Consider the following 23757-nt stretch of genomic DNA (forward strand, 5'->3'; position numbering starts at 1 on the left):
AACAATCAAGCCACCAGAGTGAGAGCCAGTGGAAATTTCCTTCTCAAAACAAAGTACAAGAGTAAGACGTGACCTTGGCTCCGAATGAGAGTGTTATGGATAAAGAAAAGGGGAAGTCTGAAGAAAGAAGTTTAAGATCAGGCAGACAATACAAGACTGATTTTTCCCACCAGCGGAGAGCTTCAACATCCGGAGGCACGGGCACAGCTGCTGCCTCTCAAACTAAACCAAAAGTTATGTCAGCAGAAGACGCTTTAGCACAAGCACTTGGCAAGATTAATGTATCTTTGGAATATTTAACGAAGCAGGGAACAGAGACAAGTAAACAAGTTGTGGAAACTAATAAACAAATTCAGGAAACTAATAAACAAGTGGCTGAGATCTCAGCAAAAATTGATCTGAACACGAAAAGTATTGATGAATTGGGAAAGAAGGTAAATTCCAACACAGAGACTATTGTAAGACTTTTGGAGGACTCGGCCACAACTCGAAAGATTGCAGAGGAAGCAAAGGAAATAGCGGTTCTCACCCAAGAGAGGATACCACCGGTCATCAGGAAATTGGAGGATCATGATCTGACTTTGTCTATGATTGAACTGCAGAGAAAAGAGAGGAATTTAAGGATAAGATCGGTTCCGGAAAGTGAGAAAGATAACTTGGTGGACTTCCTGACAAAAGAATTTTTGGACTTTTGGCAACAGGGCCTGGAGAAGGAAGAATTTAAGATAGTGAGTGCATTTAGGCTTGGTACAAGACAAAGGAAGAATAAGGCAAGAGACTGCTTAATAACATTAAGGACAAAGGAAGAAAGGGATAAAATTTTGAATCTGCACTATCAAAAAACCCTGGAGATTGAAAATTCTTACGTGGAGATCTTTAAGGATATTCCGAAGCACATTTTGGACGTAAGAACCTACTACAGAGATCTGGTCGTTTTATTGAAGAAAAACAAAATATTCTTCAGGTGGGAATTTCCACAAGGCCTATCTTTCAAATACAGAGGAAGGAAGATAAGAATAAGAACATTGAGTGATAAAGACAAATTCCTGAGAGACCACGAAGAGGATCTACAGAAGGAGGTGGATTCCGGGCAGGAACTGACATCATTGGGAAAAGGAACACTGGATATATCAGACATATCGAACTTGTCATTTGGTTTGAAACCATCGACAGAGGAAGAACAACTACTTGGAGCAACAGGAATAAGTAAATAGTCTCATCATGGCTCTGCAACTTCTAAGTTGGAATTGTAATGGCTTGAATATGCCTCGAAAGAGGAAAGCTGTTTTTCATATATTGAAGAAAGAACAACTGGATTTGATCTGTTTACAAGAAACACATGTGACGAGGTTACAAAGGAAAATATTGGTGAATAAAAGATTGGGTCAAGAATTTATTTCATCAGACAAAGTTAAAAAAAGAGGAGTTGTGATATATGCAAAGGAAAAATTACTACCGAAATTTGTTTTTAAAGATGAACAAGGAAGATTCCTGGCAATTGAAATTCAAATCCAAGGAGAGAAATTTTTAGCCGTAGGAATTTATGCACCGAACAAGGGGAAATCTGAATTCTTTAAGAAGTTGCATGAGATTTTGTTGGACTATATGGATTATAATCTTATTTTGATGGGAGACATGAATGGAGTAGTATCTACTAATATGGATAAAGCACAAAGACAGGTACTCACTAAGGATGGAAGATTACCAAAAACTTTTTTTGAAATGACTGACAATATGGACTTGATTGATATTTGGAGAACAAAGAATCCTCTTGAGAGAGAGGGAACCTTCTTTTCTGAAGCCAAAATGACATGGACCAGAATCGACCAAATCTGGGTTACTAGAGGAATGGCATCAAAGATAAAGAAAGTGGAAATCTGCCCAAAAACCTGCTCCGACCACAATGCAGTAAGAATGGAGATGAAGCAAATATCAACTGGATCCTTTAGATGGAGGATGAATGACACCTTATTTAGAGAGGAAGAAGTGTACAAAAAGGCCCAAAAAACTTTGAGAGATTATTTTGAAATAAACATGAACACTAATGTGGAAAAAAGAGTAATCTGGGACGCAAGTAAAGCCGTTATGCGAGGATTTCTGATACAACAAAATGCAATAAAAAAGAGAAGCCAAAATGAGAAAAAAGACAAGATTTTGGAGAAGATAAAAGAAGGGGGAAAGAAACTAAGATCAAAACCAAAGTCCAAAGAGATTTTGAGAGAAATCAAATTGTATCAAACACAATATATGGAGCTGATGAATCAAGAAATAGAATGGAAAATTAAACAAATGAGACAAAAGACATTTGAATCAGCAGATAAATGCGGCAAACTATTGGCTTGGCAAATGAAGAAAAGACAAAAATTAAATACGGTTACAAATCTAGAAGTGAAAGGAAAGAATGTATATAAGCCAAATGAGATTAGAAACTGCTTCCAGAGATATTTTAAACAATTATATACACAAGGGCCACAGAAAGAGACAGATATAGACAATTTTCTCAAGACTTACGGATTACAAAAAAATTCTTATGAAAGTAAAATACGTTTGAACCAGAAAATAACTGAACAGGAAATAGAAGGTGCCATTCAAAATATGCAACTGGGCAAGTCTCCGGGACCGGATGGGCTTACTTCCAGATACTATAAAATGTTAAAGGAGTGGCTATTACAACCTATGAAGGAAGTTTGTAATGAAATTTTGGAGGGGAAAAAGGCACCAGAAACGTGGAAAGAAGCTTATATTACACTTATACCAAAGACTGAGACTGAAAAGAACCAACTTAAGAACTACCGCCCTATTTCGTTACTAAATGTGGATTACAAAATTTTTGCTGATATTCTGGCTAAGAGACTGAAAAAAGTTTTGATGGAGGAGATTCACAGGGACCAAGCGGGCTTTCTCCCGAGAAGGCATATGTCAGATAATGTAAGGAATATAATAGACATTTTGGAAAAGCTAGAAGTGAACATAAATACTAAAGCAGTTTTGATATTTGTGGATGCGGAGAAAGCCTTTGACAATATTTCTTGGAGTTTTATGAAGAAGAATCTTCAGGGGATGGGGGTAGGCCAAGGATTTGAAAATGGTATAGGTGCAATATACTCAGAGCAGAAAGCAAAGTTAATTGTAAACAATATGGTTACGGAAGAGTTTAAGATAGAAAAAGGGACACGTCAGGGGTGCCCAATCTCTCCATTACTTTTTATATCAGTCCTGGAAGTCTTGCTGAATATGATTAGAAAGGACCAGTTGTTTAAGGGAGTACAGGTCGGAGCTAAACAATACAAATTGAGAGCATTTGCAGATGATTTGGTACTTACGTTACAAGAGCCAGAATCTAGTACTAAAAGGGTTTTAGAACTAATTCAAGATTTTGGCCAGGTTGCAGGATTTAAATTGAATAAATCCAAAACTAAGGTATTGGAAAAAAACTTAACACCTATGGAAAGGGAGAAGTTTCAGAATGAGACAGGTTTAACTGTGGTTAAGAAAGTGAAATACTTGGGGAGCAATATGACAACTAAAAATGTGAATTTGTTTAAAGATAATTATGAAAAATGCTGGACAGAGGTAAAAAAAGATTTAGAAATTTGGTCAAAATTGAAGCTTTCCTTGTTGGGTCGAATTGCAGCTATAAAGATGAATGTATTGCCTAGAATGTTATTTTTGTTTCAAACATTGCAAATTGTTGACAAGATGGACTGTTTCAAGAAGTGGCAGAAAGATATTTCAAAATTTGTCTGGCAGGGCAAAAAGCCCAGGATAAAATTTAAGATATTAACTGATGCAAAAGAAAGGGGGGGGATTTGCCCTGCCAGATTTTAAACTTTATTATGAATCAGCGGCTTTTTGCTGGTTGAAAGACTGGCTACTTCTTGAAAATACAGATATCTTGGATCTAGAAGGGTTCAATAATATTTTTGGGTGGCATGCATATTTGTGGTATGACAAGGTCAAAGCTCATAAAGCTTTTAAAAACCATATTGTCAGGAAAGCACTGTATAATGTCTGGATTAGGTATAAAGACCTGCTGGAGAACAAAACTCCCAGGTGGTTGTCCCCAATGGAGGCAAAGGCTGTGAAAAAACTTAATATGGAGTCTAAATGGCCAAAATATTGGGAAATTTTGGAGCAAGAAGGGGATGTAATGAAATTGCAGAGTTATGAGAAATTGAAAGATAAAGTGAGAGATTGGCTCCATTACTACCAAATAATGGAGGTCTTTAAGTCAGACAGGAAAATTGGCTTCCAGGTGGAAAAATCAAAACTGGAGACAGAACTATTAGAATCCAAAACTAAGAATTTGTCAAAAATGTATAACTTGCTGTTGGAATGGAATACACAGGATGAAATAGTTAAATCAGCTATGATCAAGTGGGCACAAGATATTGGTCATAACATTATGTTCGAGGACTGGGAACGGTTGTGGACCACCGGTATGAAATTTACGGCATGTAATGCCTTGAAAGAAAATATTATGAAAATGATTTATAGGTGGTACATGACTCCAGTTAAGCTCGCAAAAATTTACCACTTGTCTGATAATAAGTGTTGGAAATGTAAAGAGACTGAAGGTACATTCTTTCACCTTTGGTGGACTTGCCCAAGGATTAAGGCTTTCTGGGAAATGATTTATAATGAAATGAAAAAGGTATTTAAACATACCTTCTTGAAGAAACCAGAGGCCTTTCTCCTGGGTATGGTCGGCCAATTGGTGCCAAAGAAGGACAGAACTTTTTTTATGTATGCTACAACAGCAGCAAGAATACTCATCGCAAAGTATTGGAAGACACAAGATCTACCCACCTTGGAAGAATGGCAGATGAAAGTGATAGACTATATGGGACTGGCAGAAATGACCGGCAGAATCCGAGACCAGGGAAAAGAGACGGTGGAAGAAGATTGGAAGAAATTTAAGGACTATCTTAAGAAACATTGTAAAATTATTGAAGGCTAGAACGATGTTGATTTAGAAATTAAGGAGTTAAAAGCTGTAATGATTATGTGGTTAAGAAAAGAAAGGTTAAAAAGTACATAGAAATTAGGGAAAGGATTTGCTGAATTGACTTAATTAGAGAATGGAATACAGAAAGGGGAGGTATGAGGAGGTCGGGAAAGTAAGTTTTATGAATATAAGGGATGGAAATTATACCTGTTTTGTATGTGTGTTTTTTCTTTTTTGGATTGTATGTATTGTTATTGTTTTTGTTTTTACTGTTCTGTTTATTCTGTTTTATATAAATTCCTAAACTTTAATAAATATTATATATATATATAAAAAGAGAAAGTGTGCTGAACCTGTTTCTATTTGGCTTAATGTATGTAGGGTTTGGTGTCAGCGTTACTCGTGCCGGTTCTCTGCTGTTCACTTGTGTTCCTTTGGTGGTGAGAGAGGTTGGGGTTGGCCTAGGGTGTGGTTGTTTGTTTGTGATTGGCTGTGGTGATCTTTGTTTTCGTGTGTGAGTGGGGTGAGTGGGTGTTTTGGATCAGGTTAGCCATATTGATTTGTATGCTGTTGGTGGATTATTGTCATTGTCTTTTTGGGCTGTGTTTGTGATAAAGGGGAGCCATACCAGGATAAAGGCGTCTTCTTCTGTTTGTCCCCGTGTCAGTTTCAGTTTATTGGTTAATTTTTCTAGTAGGGCTGTTTCCCATACTATTTGGTACCATTGGTCCATGCTTACTCCTGACAGGTCTCTCCAGTGTCTGGTTATGGTGTTTCTGGCTGCTGAAAGTAGGTGGGTTATGAGTTCTTTGTGGTGTAAGTGGGCATTGTTGTCTTGGAAGATCTTTAGTAGGGCCAGTTCTGGGGTGATGTCTAGTACTTGCTTAGTTATTTTACATATTTCTCGTATGGCTGTTGTCCAGAATAGTTGGATTTTGGGGCATTCCCACCACATGTGGAGGTATGTGCCTGTGGAGGTGCACCCTCTCCAGCATTTTGGTGAGGTTCCTGGGCGTATTAGCGCTAGTTTTCTTGGTCTTAGGTACCACCTGTAGGTGAGTTTCAGAGTGAGTTCTTTTCGTTGATATGGATTTAAAGGGGGGGGGTTAGACCACATTCTGATCCATTGAGTGGGGTTAATCTCATAGCCTATGTCATTCTCCCATTGTTTTTTGATTGCGTCTAGGGGATTTGCGGGGTTTTGGAGTAGTATTTTGTATATTGCGGATACCATCCTTTTACCGTTTCCCTTTGTTGTTAGGAGGAGGTTTTCAAAGGTTATCAGGGGCCTAGTTGCTGCTGATTTTACTGTTGGATTGTTTAAGAGGGCATGTAATTGGTGTTGTGTTAACCAGGGCATTTGGGTGTCTTCTAGTTTGTCTTGTATTTCTTGTGTTGACAAAGGTTTGTTATTTTTACAGAAGTCTATTAGGCGATATAAGCCTTTGGTTTGCCAGGTTTTTATTTGGAGGTTTTGTGCTGCATGGTGGAATAATGGGTGGTACGGCAGGGGGATTAGTGGGGATGGGGTTGGTATTTTCAATTATGTCCCTCTCTAGGTGCACCCATTGTTTTGTCTCATCTTCTAGTATATATGGGATTATATGGAGTATTTGGCTGGCAATGTAATATGCTTCTATGTTGGGGATTCCCCATCTTCCTTCTGAGGTGGGGAGGTGCAGGTATTTGGGGCTTATTTTTGGTTTTTTATGTGAGAAGATAAAAGAGTGTAGTTTTCTCTGCCATCTGTGGAGTTGTGTTGGGGGAATCCAGATTGGGAGGGTTTGGAATAGGTAGGTTAGTTTTGGGAGGGTGATCATTTTGATCATAGCAAAGTTTTATTAATTGACCTCAGTGTTGTACACATTGTGTTTCCTTTGCACTGAAATGAACAGGGTGGAATAATGTAATTAAAATACTACCAAAGCAGACAGCGAGATGAAAAACAGGGTGGTTGATTTTTGGAAGCCAAACTGCAGCAGGATGGAAACAGAGGCGCGAGCCACAGACACGGAAATTGAAGAAGTTTGGATTTGATATCCCACTTTATCACTACCCGAAGGAGTCTCCAAGCGGCTAACATTCTCCTTTCCCTTCCTCCCCCACAACAAACACTCTGTGAGGTGAGTGGGGCTGAGAGGCTTCAGAGAAGTGTGACTGGCCCAAGGTCACCCGGCAGCTGCATGTGGAGGAGCGGAGACGCGAACCCGGTTCCCCAGATTACGAGACTACCGCTCTTAACCACTACACCACACTGGCTCTTCTTACTTCCCACACAATGCCTTCTTACTTCCCAGAAACAAGCTAATTCTAAGTCCGAAGAGAATGTTTAATTTAGAGGAAACCTGCTCCCCCTGCCTCCGTTTTGAGCCTTACGTCCTCCATTTCCATCCCACATTCCTCAAGGAAGGACCTCAGGAGCTTTCCTGCAGCCTGAGAGACGGCTCTGTCTTCCACTGTCAGGTTGTCAATCGCCTTCAACACGACTTCGTTGATCTGGCTGGGCTTGAGGTGCTCCCCAAAAGCCTGGCACAAAGAAGAAAGAAGAGGGAGTTTTCTTCTGCTCCACACTCTGACCACGTTTCAGTAGTCCAAGGGTGCCTTCACAAACCAAGTGAAAGACATCTCCACTCTGCCTTGAGAGGGTTGAACTAAGTGACCCCCACGTCCCTTCCAACTCTACAATTCGGTGATTCTGTTTATGTGTTTATTTAAGTAGCTGAAAGATTTTACAACAAAGAAAACTAAAAGTCAGGTGACGCCTTGCTATTTTCGATCCACATCTTAAATTGGTTATGACATTGGAACATGAAGAGGTTCAATCTAAAATCAGACTAGAAAATTAAAAAAAAATTCTCGCAGGAACAGAGAGGGTGAATAATAGTGGCTATCCGTTATATAACCAATGCCAAACAGACTGGGTGGGAACCTGCTGGCTGTGTGTTTAGTTCTTAATATACAACAAAAACACCCACCACAAGGTTGGCATAGTTCATTGGCTTGGCAGTGCCTTGTGAAAGATGTATCGAATGAGTCAACTTTTCCTATTCTTTTTCCGCCCTGAGGAGCCCAAGGTGGCAATGCATGGTTCTCTCTCCTCCCCGTTTTAGTCTCATGAGGTAGGTTAGACTGAGAGACTGTGACTGACTCGTGAGTTTCAGGGCTGAGTGGGGATCTGAACCCTAGGTCTCCCAGCACCTGGTAGAATTTCAATAAGTAGAATTCTGCATGCAGTTTAGGCTACCGGGCACTTGTCTTTGAGCAATTTATTCTAATACAATGCATTTCTGAATGTTATTTACACTAATAGCTCACGCATGGATTTTTTTACACACTGTTTGGCATTGCGAAATTCAAGGACGTGTGAATTTCAAAGGCGGGTTGTGTTTCAGTTCTCCTATTGTTTCTGAAAGCCTCGATTTGATAGCTTTGGCTTCCAGTGTGAACTGCTCTGAATCTCTCCCTCATCCCTAGAAGGCGTGGGCTGCCTGAGGGCAGGCTGAAGTTGGTGGGGCAGGGCCCCATTGGCCCGAGTGAGCAAATCTTTGCTAACTGGGAGTGGCTGCGGTCTTAGCAATAAAGAGTACAAAAAGCCACCCCTACCTTGGCCACTTTTGCGATGTGGTAGTGGAAGAGGGAGGGCCCAGGGATGAAGAAGTCTTCTCGGACCCATCTGACCATGTTGCCTTTCTTATTTTTATTCCTCCTCTTCTCCAGTTCCTTACCTAAGCAGGGTCGGGTTTTGGAATATGCATGCAAAAGAACCCAGCATTAGTGCTCCCTGCTCAAAACCTCCAGTTTTCCCACTGGAACCAACAAAAACAATTATCGATTTCACCTCAAAAATTATAATTCAGAACTGGGAAAAAGGTTCAGAAGGGGGCAACCAAAAGGACTGGGGTGCTTGTGGAGCTGGTTGCAGCATTTGGGGGGGGGTTCCGTTTAGAAAAATGGCGAGGAAGAGGAGACACAATGTATGGCATGGAGAAAGTGGAGAGAGAAAGCTTTCTCTCTCACCGTCAGAACATGAGAACAACTGGACCTCCAATGAAACTGAAGTTTCAGGATGGTCCTTCTTCTTGCAGTGCACAGCTAAACTCTGGAACTCCCTGCCGCAGGAGGCACTGATGGCCACGGACAAAGATGGCTTTCAAAGAAGATGAGGCAAATTCATGGAAGAGAAGGCTACCCATGGCTATTAGCCAGTATGGCTATGCTCTGCCTCCATGGTCAGAGGCAGCAAAGTACAGGAGTAGAAAGAGCTTGAATTCTGCTTGCTGGATTCCCACAGGCATCTGGTCAACCCCTGTGGGAACAGGATGCTGGGCTGGGCTGGGCCACTGGTCAGGTCCAGAAGGCTTTTCTGATCTTCTTCAGCAGTGAATCCCTCCCCCAAGACTGCCCTCTCGTCTCTGGCCAACAGGGTGTTGGCGTTAGGCCAGTGCTGGCACGAATTCTGGCCCTCCTGAACTCCCTGATCAACACCAGCAGCAGCCAGCATGGGCAACACTCAGGGATGATGGGAGTTGGAGCAGCCTCTGGAGGGCTACAGATCTCCCACCCTGCGGCTTACAAGAAACAAGCCATTTCCCAGCATCACCCTCACCCATTTTGGCTATCATGATGTAATGGAGATGGTACAAGGCCTCCGCTGACTGCAGGCCAATCTCCTTCACGTTGTCTGCGAGGTGAAGGGACAAGAGCGCCACCAGCTGTCCAAGAAGGGGGAAATCCTGGGATACCTAGGAGGTGGAAAGAGAGAGATGCACAGTCAGCCCTCGTCCCACAGAGCCCAGCAAGAGAAAACCGTCTGGCATGCTTTCAGTCGGCAAAGGTGACAGAGGGGCGCAGGGCAAGAGAGCTGTGCTTAGGTGGCCCACCCTAGGCTTGCCCCAGGGCTTTTTCCCCAGCCAGAACTCACTGGAACTCAGTTCTGGCTGTTGAATGGTTGAATGTTGAATGGTTGAATGTTGAATGGCTGTGTCATTCATTGAATGGCTGTGTCAGCATTTGGGTGTAGTATATAAGGAGCAGCACCTAGCTCTCCCATTACCCTGGGGGATGAGTTGGTGGTTGGGTCTGGTTTGTTGATGATGTATTTAGTGTATAAGGAGTTTTTGTTTTTGTTATTAAAACCTTGTTTAAGTTATTTTTGAGTCCCTTTTTAATGCATGGTCTCCCCAGCAAGCTCTCTGCAGTGCTACTATACTGCAAATAGCTAACATCTTTGGTTATGGGCCCAGCTGCTGAGTGGATGACTGCATATTTTTGGACTCTGAGAAAGGTTTGAAAACTCCTTCTCCTGTTAGTGTAGTTTCTGTGGGTCTGGAAGAGTTCCAGAATGGTTGACCGGGTTCCAGAAGCCAAGAAGGCTCTGGTGTTCCCACAGCTAACAGATGAGAACTATAGTTTATGGTCTTTTCGGGTGGAGGCGCTTTTGACCTCTAGGGAAGTATGGACCTATGTAACTGATGACCCTCCTGACCCTGTAACTAATGCTTGGTCAAAAGGAGATGCGAAAGCCAGGGCAATAATTAATTTGGCAGTCAGCAACCAGCAAGTAGTCTATATAAGAAATAAGAAAACTGCCAAAGAAATGTGGGACAGTCTTGCAGCAGTGCATATTAGAAAAGAGTCAGCGTCCGCATTGACGTTTTTCAAGCAGCTGTACCAGACCAAGTTGCAGCCTGGTGGTGATTTGGCAGCACACTTTTTTTTTTAAAAAAATAATATTTATTAAAATTTCAAAAGAAATTACAAAAGTAATAAAGAGATAGAAAAAAGAAAACAAAAGATACAAAATACAGAGGAAATAAAAACAATTAAAAATAAATCCATCATTCCATGTCTTGCCTTTCATTTACTTGTTTCCCTGACCTCCTCACACCTCCCTTTTTTGTATTCCAGTTCGAATGGTTAATTCAGCAAATCCTTTCCCTCTTTGTTTTTATCTTAATTCTTTATCTTAACATATTATAACTTTATATTTTCATCTATTAACAATCCATTTTACATACTCCTTTTAACATTGTTGCTAAAACCGCTTCATTTCATTCCGACATCATTTTAGCATTCCTTAATTTTACAATGTTTCTGTAGATAATCTTTAAATTTCTTCCAGTCTTCTTCCACCGACTCTTCTCCCTGGTCTCGGATTCTGCCAGTCATTTCCGCCAATTCCATATAGTCCATCACTTTCATCTGCCATTCTTCCAAGGTGGGAAGATCTTGTGTCTTCCAGTACTTTGCAATGAGTATTCTTGCTGCTGTTGTAACGTACATTAAAAAAGTTCTATCCTTCTTTAACACCAATTGGCCGACCATGCCCAAGAGAAAGGCCTCTGGTTTCTTCAAGAAGGTATATTTAAATACCTTTTTCATTTCATTATATATCATCTCCCAGAAAGCCTTAATCCTTGGGCAAGTCCACCAAAGGTGAAAGAATGTACCTTCATTCTCTTTACATTTCCAACATTTATTATCGGGCAAATGGTAGATTTTTGCAAGCTTGACTGGTGTCATGTACCACCTGTATATCATTTTCATAATATTCTCTCTTAAGGCATTACATGCCGTAAATTTCATACCGGTGGTCCACAACTGTTCCCAGTCAGCAAACATAATGTTATGTCCAACATCTTGTGCCCATTTAATCATAGCAGATTTAACCGTTTAATCCTGAGTATTCCATTTCAACAGCAAGTTATATATTCTTGATAGTATCTTAGTTTTGGGGTCTAACAGTTCTGTTTCCAATTTTGATTTTTCCACCTGGAAGCCAATTTTTTTGTCCAGATTGTAAGCCTCCCTTATTTGATAATAATGAAGCCAGTCTCACACTTTATCTTTTAGTTTCTCAAAACTCTGCAATTTCAATTTGTCTCCTTCTTGTTCCAAAATCTGATTTGGCAGCACATTTGAGACGTCTGGAGGCAATACGCTGCAAATTAATTCAAAGGGACATAGAGATACCTGATATTCAGTATGTTTTTATCATTCTTTGTTCCCTTAATGAGGACTTTGATGGTGTAGCTAGCCAGATATCTGCCGTTCCACCAGCACAATTAACTGTGGAAGGGATAACGGCAAGATTAATGGGCGAGTTGGATAGAAGGGAGGCTTGTGCCATAAGCACTCCTATTTCCAGAAACAATGAGGAACGCCATATGCAAACTTGTGGTGATACGACTGCATTTAAAGCTGCAAAGCGTTATTGGTTCTGCAATAAGCAGGGACATTTTGCAAAGGACTGCAGATCCAAAAGAAAGCAAAGTACTCCCAAGTCTGTTTCTGTTCGTCAGTCACGGTCGTCAGCCCAGCAGCCGACATCGTACCGTAAAGACAGAAACGAGCCGTGAGCTTTTCATGCTCGGAGTACAGATCGTAAAAGAATTAAAGGTGCCAAGTGGAAGTCTTTTATTGTGGACTCAGGAGCATCCCAGCACATTTGCAATGATCGAAGCTTGTTTATTTCTTTTGAAGAGGAAATTGGTAATGTACATTTAGCCAATTCACAAGTCTTGCAGTCGCTTGGCAGGGGTACTATTAAACTTGACTCTTTAAACATTACGATAGCGAACTGCATTTACTGCCCGTCAGTGGACAATTTATTGTCAGTAAGATGTTTTGCTCGTCAAGGCATAACTGTGCGTTTCTTAAAGTCAATGTGTGAGTTTTTCGATGGGAACAAACATCTATTGTATGCCCAGGACTCTGATGGTTTATATAGACTGTATTTTTGCACCTACTCCCAATCGCCTATAAATTGCAGAGCAGCACAGTCAAGCCAGGGGTTGAGGAATGTAAGGCCACATTCCGGGTGTGCCCATGAAGCACACAGAATTCTGGGACATCTGAATTTTGCTGATGTAATTAAGACAAAGAATATTGTTAATGGCCTAAACTTAAAACCATGTAAATTCTTTATACAATGTCTATCCTGTTGCAAGAATAACATTAAGGTTGCACTCAAGGGTAGGTGCTCAGATAGGAAAGTAACTGAGCCATTTGAGCGTGTACATTATGATTTAGTTGGGCCACTCCCACCATCATTAGGGGGTTCTAAGTACTGGCTTACCCTGACTTCCGGAGGCGGCACCATCGGTAATGGCGGATTCCCTCCAGCTGTGAGGGAATAGCTCCACGGAAATCGGGTCTAGTCGCGACGGCGATGCGGGGACCCCTTAGAAAACTACAGGCGGGAGAAGCCTGTGTTCGTGGGACTCAGCGGGCACCTTCAGCGCCCCCCTAACTGCGAGGGAACCCCGCAAGGGGTCCCGGAGCGAAACGGGGAGATAGGCGCGGTGCTGAGAGCCAACTGCTTCTTCCGTGGAGCGAAGCCGCACAGCTGTTGCCGGAGAGCGCTGACCTTTTTCCTGGGACAATTTGGCTAACAAACAACTACCCGTGAGTAGGTCAAGTTCAAAGACCGGGGAATTTAAGGAAAATAGGATTAATTTGGCACTGAAACGGGAAGGCGCAAACAGGAAGTCCGCCTTCCTTTTTGTATATAGATCAAAGCAAAGACTGATCAAGCTAACGCTGGAGAGCTGGGTTTAAAAGGACTTAAATCCTAACGTCAAATTAAAAGATTTCCCTCCCTGAATTGCAGGAGAGGGGAGGGAAGAGGATAAAATGTATTTTGCCTGCAAAAAAAGTGGAGAGAAAAAGGAGTAAAGACCACCACTTAATCCTTGGGAACGGACTGCCAGATTAATAAAATTGCTGTACTGAGAATCACACTATTTATGGACAATGTAACTTTGTGACAGTTAACTCTGCAAGTGAGACACTTTTACTCTGAGGGTTACTTTGGACTTGGAACTGTTGCTTTTTTCTTTTGTAGAAGGGGGACTTTGGAAAATCGGAAAAGAGACTCTATTGCAATACCATTGATCGTTACTGTGTCCCCCTAGAGGAACTTTGAAATTGTTGCAACTAGCCAGGGGATTTTCCACTCTCGACTGGCCTGGGAAACTTCCACAGCAAAACAAGTTTTGGCCGTGGGATTGACCTTGATTTTCAGATCCTTAGATAAAGTGGCATGGCAGACTTGCTTCAGGAAAAGACAACAAGATCAGGAAAGGTTAGACAGCAGCAGACTAGTGTAACGCAGCAGCGCAGAGCATCCATATCTGCCTCTGCATCTGTATCTGCCCCTTCTGCATCACAAGGAAAAGATCCTGCACAAGGAAAAGATCCTGCACAAGTTGGGTCTAAAGGAATGGCTACTGAAGAGGGATTCACTTCAGTATTAAATAAAAATTTTGAAACCTTGGAAAAATTAAGTAACCAAGTTACTGAAGCGACTACTAAAATTGACCAAAATACTACTAGCATCAACAATTTGGGGCAGAAGGTGAACTCAAATACAGAAGCTATTGAAAGACTGTTGCAAGAATCCGCTTCGAACCAAAAGGCAGTTGAGGAAGCAAAGGAAAAAGTGCTGGCTGTAGAGGAAAAGATTCCAACTATATGCAAAGAGCTAAAGGACCACCGGTCGCTTCTGTCTATGATCGAACTTAAGGAAAAACAGACTAATCTGAGGATCAGGGCGGTCCCTGAATTGGAAAAAGACAGTTTAAGTGACTTTCTTACGCAGGAATTTGCAGAATTTTGGAATTTGGATGCTAAGCAAGATTTCAAGATAGTAAGTGCTTTTAGACTTGGAAGAGGAGGGAGAAAGAACAGGGTGAGAGACTGTTTGGTTACCCTCCGAACGAAAGAAGAGAGAGATAAAATACTGAGTCTGCACTTCCAGAAGACCGTGGAAATAAACGATTCAAGAGTGGAGATATTCAAGGATATTCCGAAATACTTATTGGATCTTAGAACTAACTACGGAGATCTGGTGGCCCTGTTGAGAAGTAACAGAATTGTTTTTAGATGGGAATTCCCTCAAGGCCTATCCTTTACCTTTAAAGGGAAAAAGTTCAAAATAAGATCAGTGGAAGACAAGGAAAAATTCCTGAGAGACCACGAAGAAGACCTGCAAAAAGAAGTTCTAGAAGAGCTAAGAGCTTTAAAACCAGGAGTACTAGACATAGTACCACCACCTTTGGGATTGGACAAATTAGAAAAAGTGATACCACCGTCAGAACAAGAGGAATTACTGGGAGCAGTTGGAGGAAAGTAGAATAAATACACCATGTCTCTGCAATTATTAAGTTGGAACATTCATGGACTTAACTCCCCGGAGAAGAGGAGGAAAGTTTTTCATTTATTGAAAAAGGAACTGTCAGAGCTGCCCGAGGTCCCAGCTCACAAAGGACCAACGCTGCTTCGTTGTTAAGTACAAAAGTCTTTATTGAAGTTCAGTTTCACTTCCAGAGCGTGCAGCTCTACGTCTCAAACTCTAGATCGCTGATGCTCCATCTGAATCTCCTCCCCCCAGACACCAGTTTAAGACTCTCGCCTTACTCCACCTCTTCCTCTGTTCCTTCCACCTCTGGATCCGCCTGGCCGTTGGGGTCTCGCCCTTTCTAGACTCTTCTGACGCTGAATCCCCTGAGCCTTCCCCCTCTCTCCGGCGGGCTTTAGGAGCTGGTTCCCCATCCGGGTCTCCTGCTGTCCCCCGCGCCTGTACATTTGAACTTGGCGCGCGCGCCCAGCCAGTAACTTTCCTCCTGACCTTTTCACTGCTGCTGTCACTGCTTCCCCCTCTGGGGGGGCTAGCTGCAACTGACCTCCCCTCCGTTGGAGGCGTGGTCAGCCCTGACTCACTTTCTCTCCCCGCTGGAGGAGACGCTGGCCCTGACACATGTGACTCTTCCCCCCCACTACGCTCTGGTGGGGAAACTGGTCCTGATCCCCCGCTGCTGCTTTGGGGTTCCCCTCTGGCTCCTTGTTTCTGGTGCGTCCCCCCTGGGACCCCCCTTGCCCTGACCGTTGGCGCCCCCTTCTGGGAATCTTCTGATTCGCTGGAGAAGCTCATGGAATCTCTCGGGTCACTGTCATACTCCCCTACGCTGCCCTCGGATTCTTCCCCTTCGCTCTCCATTTCCTCTCTCCCCAGTGCTCCTGCTCCTGAGCCCCTGACAGGAACAATTGGACTTAATTTGTTTACAGGAAACACATGTGATAAGGCTACACAGGAAAGTATTGTTTAATAAAAGATTGGGTCAAGAGTTTATTTCATCGGATAAGGTTAAAAAGAGAGGAGTTGTAATTTACACCAAAGAGAGCCTGTCACCGAAATTTGTTTTTAAAGATGATCAAGGAAGATTTGTGGCAATCGAAATTCGATCACAAGGAGAAAAATTTTTAATAGTAGGAGTTTATGCACCAAATGAGGGAAAATCTGAATTTTTTAAGAAATTGCACGAGACATTGTTAGACTATATGGATCACTATATGGAACATCATTATGATGGCAGATATGAATGGAGTGGTATCTACAAATATGGACAAGTCGCAGAGACAGATTGTAACTAAAGATGGCAGACTACCAAAAACCTTTTTTGAACTGACTGACAATATGGACTTGATTGACATTTGGAGAATTAAGAACCCCCTAGGAAGAGAGGGAACATTCTTCTCTGAAGCCAAAATGACATGGACAAGAATTGACCAAATATGGATAACTAGAGGACTGGCACCTAAGACTCAAAAAGTGGAAATTTGCCCAAAAACTTGCTCCGACCATAATGCTGTGAAAATGGAGATGAAACTAACACCAATCGGTTCCTTCAGATGGAGGATGAATGACACCTTATTTAGAGATCAAGAGGTTATCAAGAAGGCCCAAAAAACCTTGAGAGACTATTTTGAGATAAATTTGAATACTACTACTGAAAAAAGAATAATCTGGGACGCAAGTAAAGCAGTTATGAGGGGGTTTCTGATCCAACAGAATACAATAAAGAAGAGAGCCCAAAATGGAAAAAAGATAAAATTTTAGAAAAAATAAAGGAGGGTGAGAAGAAACTAAGAGCGAAACCAAAGTCACAAGAGATTCTGAGAGACATAAAGTTATATCAAGTGCAATATATGAAGATGATGAACCAAGAAATTGAATGGAAAATTAAACAAATGAGACAAAAGACATTTGAATCGGCTAATAAATGTGGAAAATTGTTAGCTTGGCAAATGAAAAAAAGACAAAAACTTAACACTATCACAAATTTGGAAGTGGAAGGAAAGAACATTCAGAATCCAGTGGAAATTAGAAAATGCTTCCAGAGGTATTTTAAAGAGTTATATACACAAGGGCCACAGAAAGAGTTTGATATAGACCAATTTTTAAAAACAAATGGATTACAAAAAATCTCTCATGAAAATAAGATAATGCTGAACTACAAAATTACAGAACAGGAGGTAGAAGGTGCCATTCAGAATATGCAGTTGGGTAAATCTCCAGGGCCGGATGGCTTAACCTCAAAATACTATAGATCTTTGAAAGATTGGTTAATTCAACCACTAAAGGAGGTTTGTAATGAAATTTTGGAGGGGAAAAAAGCGCCAGAGTCGTGGAAGGAAGCCTACATTACACTTATACCGAAAACGGAGTCTGAAAAGACACAGCTTAAGAACTAACGCCCCATATCCCTGCTCAATGTGGATTACAAAATTTTTGCTGATATTTTGGCTAATAGATAAAAAAAAGTATTAGTGGAAGAGATACATAAGGACCAAGCTGGCTTTCTCCCAGGTAGACATTTGTCTGACAACACGAGGAACATAATTAACATATTGGAGAAGTTGCAAGTGAACATTAATACTAAAGCAGTTTTAATTTTTATAGATGCGGAGAAAGCCCTTGACAATATTTCTTGGAATTTTATGAAGAAAAATCTTCGGGGGATGGGGGTGGGTCAAGGGTTTGAAAATGGTATAAGTGCAATTTATTCAGAACAAAAGGCTAAGCTAATAGTCAATAATGTGATGACAGAGGAATTTAAGATAGAGAAAGGGACACGACAAGGCTGCCCAATTTCCCCATTGCTTTTTATTTCAGTCCTGGAGGTTTTATTAAATATGATTAGAAGGGACCGTCTGATTAAAGGTATCCAGGTCGGAGCCAAACAATACAAATTGAAAGCTTTTGCAGATGACCTAGTTTTGACGTTACAGGAGCCAGAATCTAGTACGAAAAGAGTATTAGAACTAATTCAAGAATTTGGTCATGTGGCAGGATTTAAGCTGAACAAGTCAAAAACTAAAGTTCTTGAGAAAAATTTAACATCGATTGAGAAGGAGAGGTTTCAGAAGGAGACAGGTTTAACATTAGTTAAGAAAGTAAAATATCTGGGGGTTAATATGATGGCTAAGAACTTAAATTTATTTAAAGATAATTATGAGAAATGTTGGACAGAAGTGAAAAAAGACTTAGTAATATGGTCAAATTTGAAGCTTTCCTTGTTGGGTCGAATTGCAGCTATAAAGATGAATGTATTGCCAAAAATGTTATTTTTGTTTCAATCATTGCAAATTTTGGACAAGATGGACTGTTTCAAGAAGTGGCAGAGAGATATTTATAGATTTGTCTGGCAAGGCAAGAAGCCCAGAATAAAATTTAAAATATTAACTGATGCAAAGGAAAGAGGCGGATTTGCCCTGCCAGACCTTAAACTTTACTATGAATCAGCAGCATTCTGCTGGTTGAAAGACTGGCTGCTTCTTGAGAACACGGACACTTTGGACCTAGAAGGATTTAACAATGTTTTTGGGTGGCATGCATATTTGTGGTACGACAAGGTTAAAGCACATAAAGCATTTAAAAACCATATTGTCAGGAAAGCATTGTTCAATGTCTGGATAAGATATAAAGACTTACTGGAAAATAAAACCCCAAGGTGGTTGTCACCAATGGAAGCGAAGGCTCAGAAAAAGCTCAATATGGAGGCCAAATGGCTGAAATATTGGGAAATATTGGAACAAGAAGGAGATAAATTGAAATTGCAGAGTTTTGAGAAATTAAAAGATAAAGTGCGAGACTGGCTTCATTATTATCAAATAAGAGAGGCCTATAATTTGGACAAAAAAAATGGCTTCCAGGTGGAAAAATCAAAATTGGAAACAGAATTGTTAGATCCCAAAACTAAGATACTTTCAAGAATGTATAACTTGCTGTTAAAATGGAATACGCAGGATGAAACGGTTAAATCTGCTATGATTAAATGGGCACAAGATATTGGTCATAACATTATGTTTGCGGACTGGGAACAGTTCTGGACCACCGGTATGAAATTTACGGCATGTAATGCCTTAAGAGAGAATAATATGAAAATGATATACAGGTGGTACATGACACCAGTCAAGCTTGCAAAAATATATCATTTGCCCGATAACAAATGTTGGAAATGTAAAGAAAATGAAGGTACATTCTTTCACCTTTGGTGGACGTGCCCAAAGATTAAGGCTTTCTGGGAGATGATCTATAATGAAATGAAAAAGGTATTTAAATATACCTTCCTGAAGAAACCAGAGGCCTTTCTCCTGGGCATAGTCGGCCAATTGGTGCCAAAGAAGGATAGAACTTTCTTCATGTATGCAACAACAGCAGCAAGAATACTCATTGCAAAGTATTGGAAGACACAAGATTTACCCACCCTGGAAGAGTGGCAGATGAAGGTGATGGACTATATGGAATTAGCGGAAATGACTGGCAGAATCCGAGACCTGGGAGAAGAGTTGGTGGAAGAAGATTGGAAGAAATTTAAAGACTATCTTCAGAAACACTGTAAAATTAATGAATATTAAAAATGATGTTGGATTGAAAATAAGAGGTATTAGCAACAAAGTTAATGAGAATATGCAAAAATGAGTTGATAATGGATGAAAATATAGAGTTATAATATGTTAAGATATAGAGTTAAGATAAACGAAAGAGGGTAAGGATTTGCTGATTTGATTATTTAAATGGGAATACAAAAAGGGGAGGTGTGAGGAAGTCAAGGAAACAAGCTAATGAGTTTAAAGTTACAAAAAATGGATTTGTTTTTAACTCTTTTGTATCTATTCGTTTTTTGTACTTTGTATTTTTATTCTTCTTTTTTTCTTTTTTTGTGTATTTTTGTATGTTTTCTTTTTTTATCTTTTTCTTTTCTTATTTCTTTTATGTTTTTGTAAAATTTCAATAAATATTATACCAAAAAAAAAAAAAAGTACTGGCTTACCCTGATAGACCAGTATAGTAGATATTGTTGGACTTATGCAATAGCTGAGAAGTCCCAAGCATTTGAGAAGTACAGAGCTTTTTGCAACTGGGTAAAAACGCATTTTAACAAACCAATTAAGAACCTGTTTACTGACCGGGGCGGGGAATTTGTTTCTGAGGATTTTGAGAATTTCCTGGAAGCGCAGGGGACTACACATGAGTTATCTTGTGCCCGAAGTCCCTGGCAAAATGGGCTTGTTGAAGTTGTGCAGCGTGACCTGCAGGCAGGGGTTAAAACTTATCTGCACAATGCTAATCTGCCCAAAGTCTTTTGGGCTGAAGCGCTCGATGCCTTTTGTTACGTTAGAAATCGCAGTTATCATTCTGGTTTAGATGTCACCCCTGTTGGGATACTGCCAGGGAGACAAAGGCCATCATGCCCCCACGTCGACTTCGGACGATCCATCAACCTCCCGTAGGAACGCAGTATCAGTCGATTAGCGACACAAGCCTCAGAAACAGCTTTCCACATTCCGAGGACTTGTGCACGCCCTTTGCAGAGTTCGCACAACGAAAGATGCACTCAGGAGAGCATTATTTACAACTTTATTCAGCGTTGGTCAGAACAAAGAAAAAACATGACTGCTTGCCTGCGTGTTCAGGCACAGAGAGAGAAACAATAGCTATGTACAAAACATAAACTTCCTGTGAGCCGGAAGTACGCAGACTGTGACTCAAACAACAGCCTGCTCCCTGTTTAAGGTGGAACGGAAATATCCTAACAACCCCCTATGAGAAGCTGTTTAAAAAACGCCCTAATCTGAAATACCTACGCATTTGGGATTCAGATATAATTATGCATTATCCCGCTAAGCAGAAATTGGGTGAGCGTAGTGTTCAGGGAAAATTAATGGGCTACCAGCAGGGGGCGTACAGAATTTACATACCAGCAACTGGCAAATTTCATATTACCAGAAGCATGATACAAACTGTAAATTGGAATGGCGTTGCTGTTTTCCAAGATACTAACGGTATAAATGACACTGAGGAAGAAGAGGAAGCAGCAGCAGCAGCAGCAGCAGGAAATGGTGCTTCTGAATTAATGGAACAAGACAAAAAGCCTGTTGAATCTGATAATTTGTTTGATGATTTAAAGTCACAGGCACCCGAGGGGAGGTTAGATTCTCTTGAGTTTTCTGACTGTGAGCTTAGCCTACAGGCACCTCTTCAGTCTGACAATGATGATTTACAACCTGAAACTAGTAGTTCACTTAGTCCCATTAAGTCTGAGGAGTCTGACTCTCCTTCCGGACTGAGACATTCAGATAGAAAAAGACAGAAGCCACAATGTTTTGCAGATGAACATTTAAATACTGTGTATGCCAATAAGGCGGTTTTTGAGCCAAAAAGCTACAATGATGTTCAGAATTTACCTAAGCACCAAGCTGTAAATTGGTATAAAGCTACGAACTCTGAGATAGCTTCTTTAAAAGAGCATAACACCTGGTCTCTTGTACCACAAACCCCAGATATGAGACTTATTGATTCAAAATGGGTTTAAGAAAATGCAAATGGGAAGGAAACGCCTATGGTGTGTGGTTTCACCTTTACAGGTGAAGATAAGCCATTTCCTAACAAAACTTTGTATCGTTCTGCTATAGGCAAGCTAAATTTCATTCAAAGAATCTCAAGACCAGATATAACTTATGCCTTTCACTTTCTGGCAAAATTTGTGGAAAAGCCCACTACGCAATGTTTCTCTGCTCTTAAGAGAGTGGTAATGTACCTTAAACATACCAAACATTATAGGTTGCAGTTTACATCATGTATTGACAAAGGTTTTGAAATTTTCTGCGATGCATCTCATGCAGTGGAACAAAATAATTGCAGGGATGTGTCTGGTATGGTGTTTTGTTATAACGGTTGTCCATTTGAATGGAAGTCCCAGACACAAACCATTATTTGTCTCTCCACAACAGAGAGTGAATTATGTGCATGCGTTCAGGCCACTCATGATGTGGAATGGTATCTGCAAGTATTTGCAGACCTACAGATGAAAGTAACACTACCAGTAAGAGTTTACCTTGATTCCCAGAGCGGACTCGCTATCCTGTGTTCAGAGACCAATACGCAGCGCACTAGAGTCTTAAGGTTACGTTTACAGTTTGTAAAGAAACTAATTGCTGACGAAATGATTGTATTTCAATATGTTCCAGGTGACAATCAAATTGCAGACATTTTTACAAAAGCACTTCCAAAGCTTACTCATGAAAGACATGTACAAAATATGCTTTATGTTTTTGTTCCACAATGATGAACCGCAGGGGAAATGTTGAATGGTTTCTTTAAATGTAAAGGTTCATTATTGTTCCACCAGTTGTGTATGTCTTTAAGGGGCCAGAGCAAGGGCCAGAGCAAAATAACGAGACCCAGCTTTACAGCTGTGAAACACAGCAGGTGCTGAGTTGTATTGATTAAGCTGTGTCAGCATTTGGGTGTAGTATATAAGGAGCAGCACCTAGCTCTCCCATTACCCTGGGGGATGGGTTGGTGGTTGGGTCTGGTTTGTTGTTGGTGTATTTAGTGTATAAGGAGTTTTTGTGTTTGTTATTAAAACCTTGTTTAGTTATTTCTGAGTCCCTTTTTAATGCATGGACCCCCCAGCAAGCTCTCTGCAGTGCTACTATACTGCAAATAGCTAACACTGGCACCTCTCAGGTGGGCGCTATTGCCATTATAAGAGAATGAGGGAGGTGAGTTCATGGTGAGTCCTGGCACCTCTTTTTCTAGAAAAATAGCACTGGCTGGCACCTTCCCCTGGGATGGCCATGCCATACAGCTTTCATCTAGTTCACACCTGAACTTTCCAACGCAATACGATTTGAAATTGCAGCGTTAAGCCTTGGTCACTCACATCAAAGTCCAAATGCTCGGAGACATATTTCATGAGTACGTTGGTGGTCTTGACTGCTCTTTGCCTCTCACTGATTTTTGTGGAGTCAATCCAGCCATTTGTGTGCTGCGAGAGAGAAATCATCGTCATCACATGGAAGGACAACCCTTAATCCAGGTTTGCAAATTCACAAAGCTTCATAGAGGGGACAAATTGCAAAAAGGGGTTGTTTTGTAAAGGAGAAAGTTTGCTGCAATTTGTTTATTATTATTATTATTATTATTATTATTATTATTAATAATAATAATACCCCACCTTTTTCCCAGACAGGGACTCGAGGCAGCTTACAAACAAAACAAGAACAACTAAAGACACAGAAAAAAGAAGCCATTAAAAAAAAAGCATTAGTAGAATTAGATATTAATTGGCTCTTGGGTTGCTTTTGTTTTATTATGCATTTTCTGTTCTGATTGTGTATTTTTATGTTGTGAACCGCCCTGCAATCTGTCATTTGTGTGTTTGTGTGTGTGATAATTACAACAATACAACATACACCTCACCACAGCCATAGCAATGGAATGCAGGAAGCATCCTTAGACCAAGCCCAGCCATTGATCCACAGGTACTGAGGACTGGCAGTTGGCCCTTTGGCCTTTCAGGCAGAGAGCCTTTTCCCAGCCCCACCTGGAGATGCTGAGGACTGAACCGGGGACCTTGGGCATGCAAGACAGATGCTCTGCCCCAAGCCACAGCCCTTCCCCATACGCCATCAGCAGAGGACATATCTTGTGTGCCTTGCACAAGCATTGCTAGCAGAAC

General features: G+C 41.0%; 1 protein-coding gene and 1 long non-coding RNA gene across 2 annotated transcripts in view; one reads left to right on the top strand and one right to left on the bottom strand.

Annotated features, from left to right (window-relative positions):
- LOC128409814 (uncharacterized) overlaps positions 1-23757 on the bottom strand; it is a 68460-nt gene that overhangs the window by 5283 nt on the left and 39420 nt on the right. The window contains exons 11-14 of the mRNA XM_053380238.1: positions 22960-23064; positions 9555-9690; positions 8552-8673; positions 7325-7474 (exon numbers count right to left, since the gene is read on the bottom strand). Coding sequence (XP_053236213.1) covers positions 7325-7474; positions 8552-8673; positions 9555-9690; positions 22960-23064 — 513 coding nt within the window. The remainder of the gene's footprint in view (positions 1-7324; positions 7475-8551; positions 8674-9554; positions 9691-22959; positions 23065-23757) is intronic.
- On the top strand, positions 9688-23651 carry LOC128409815 (uncharacterized). Its single transcript, XR_008329316.1, has 3 exons — positions 9688-9895; positions 22764-23115; positions 23269-23651. It is a non-coding gene; the product is annotated as an uncharacterized LOC128409815 (long non-coding RNA).

Source organism: Podarcis raffonei, chromosome 3 (genome assembly GCF_027172205.1).
Source record: "Podarcis raffonei isolate rPodRaf1 chromosome 3, rPodRaf1.pri, whole genome shotgun sequence".
In the NCBI taxonomy this organism is placed as follows: Eukaryota; Metazoa; Chordata; class Lepidosauria; order Squamata; family Lacertidae; genus Podarcis; species Podarcis raffonei.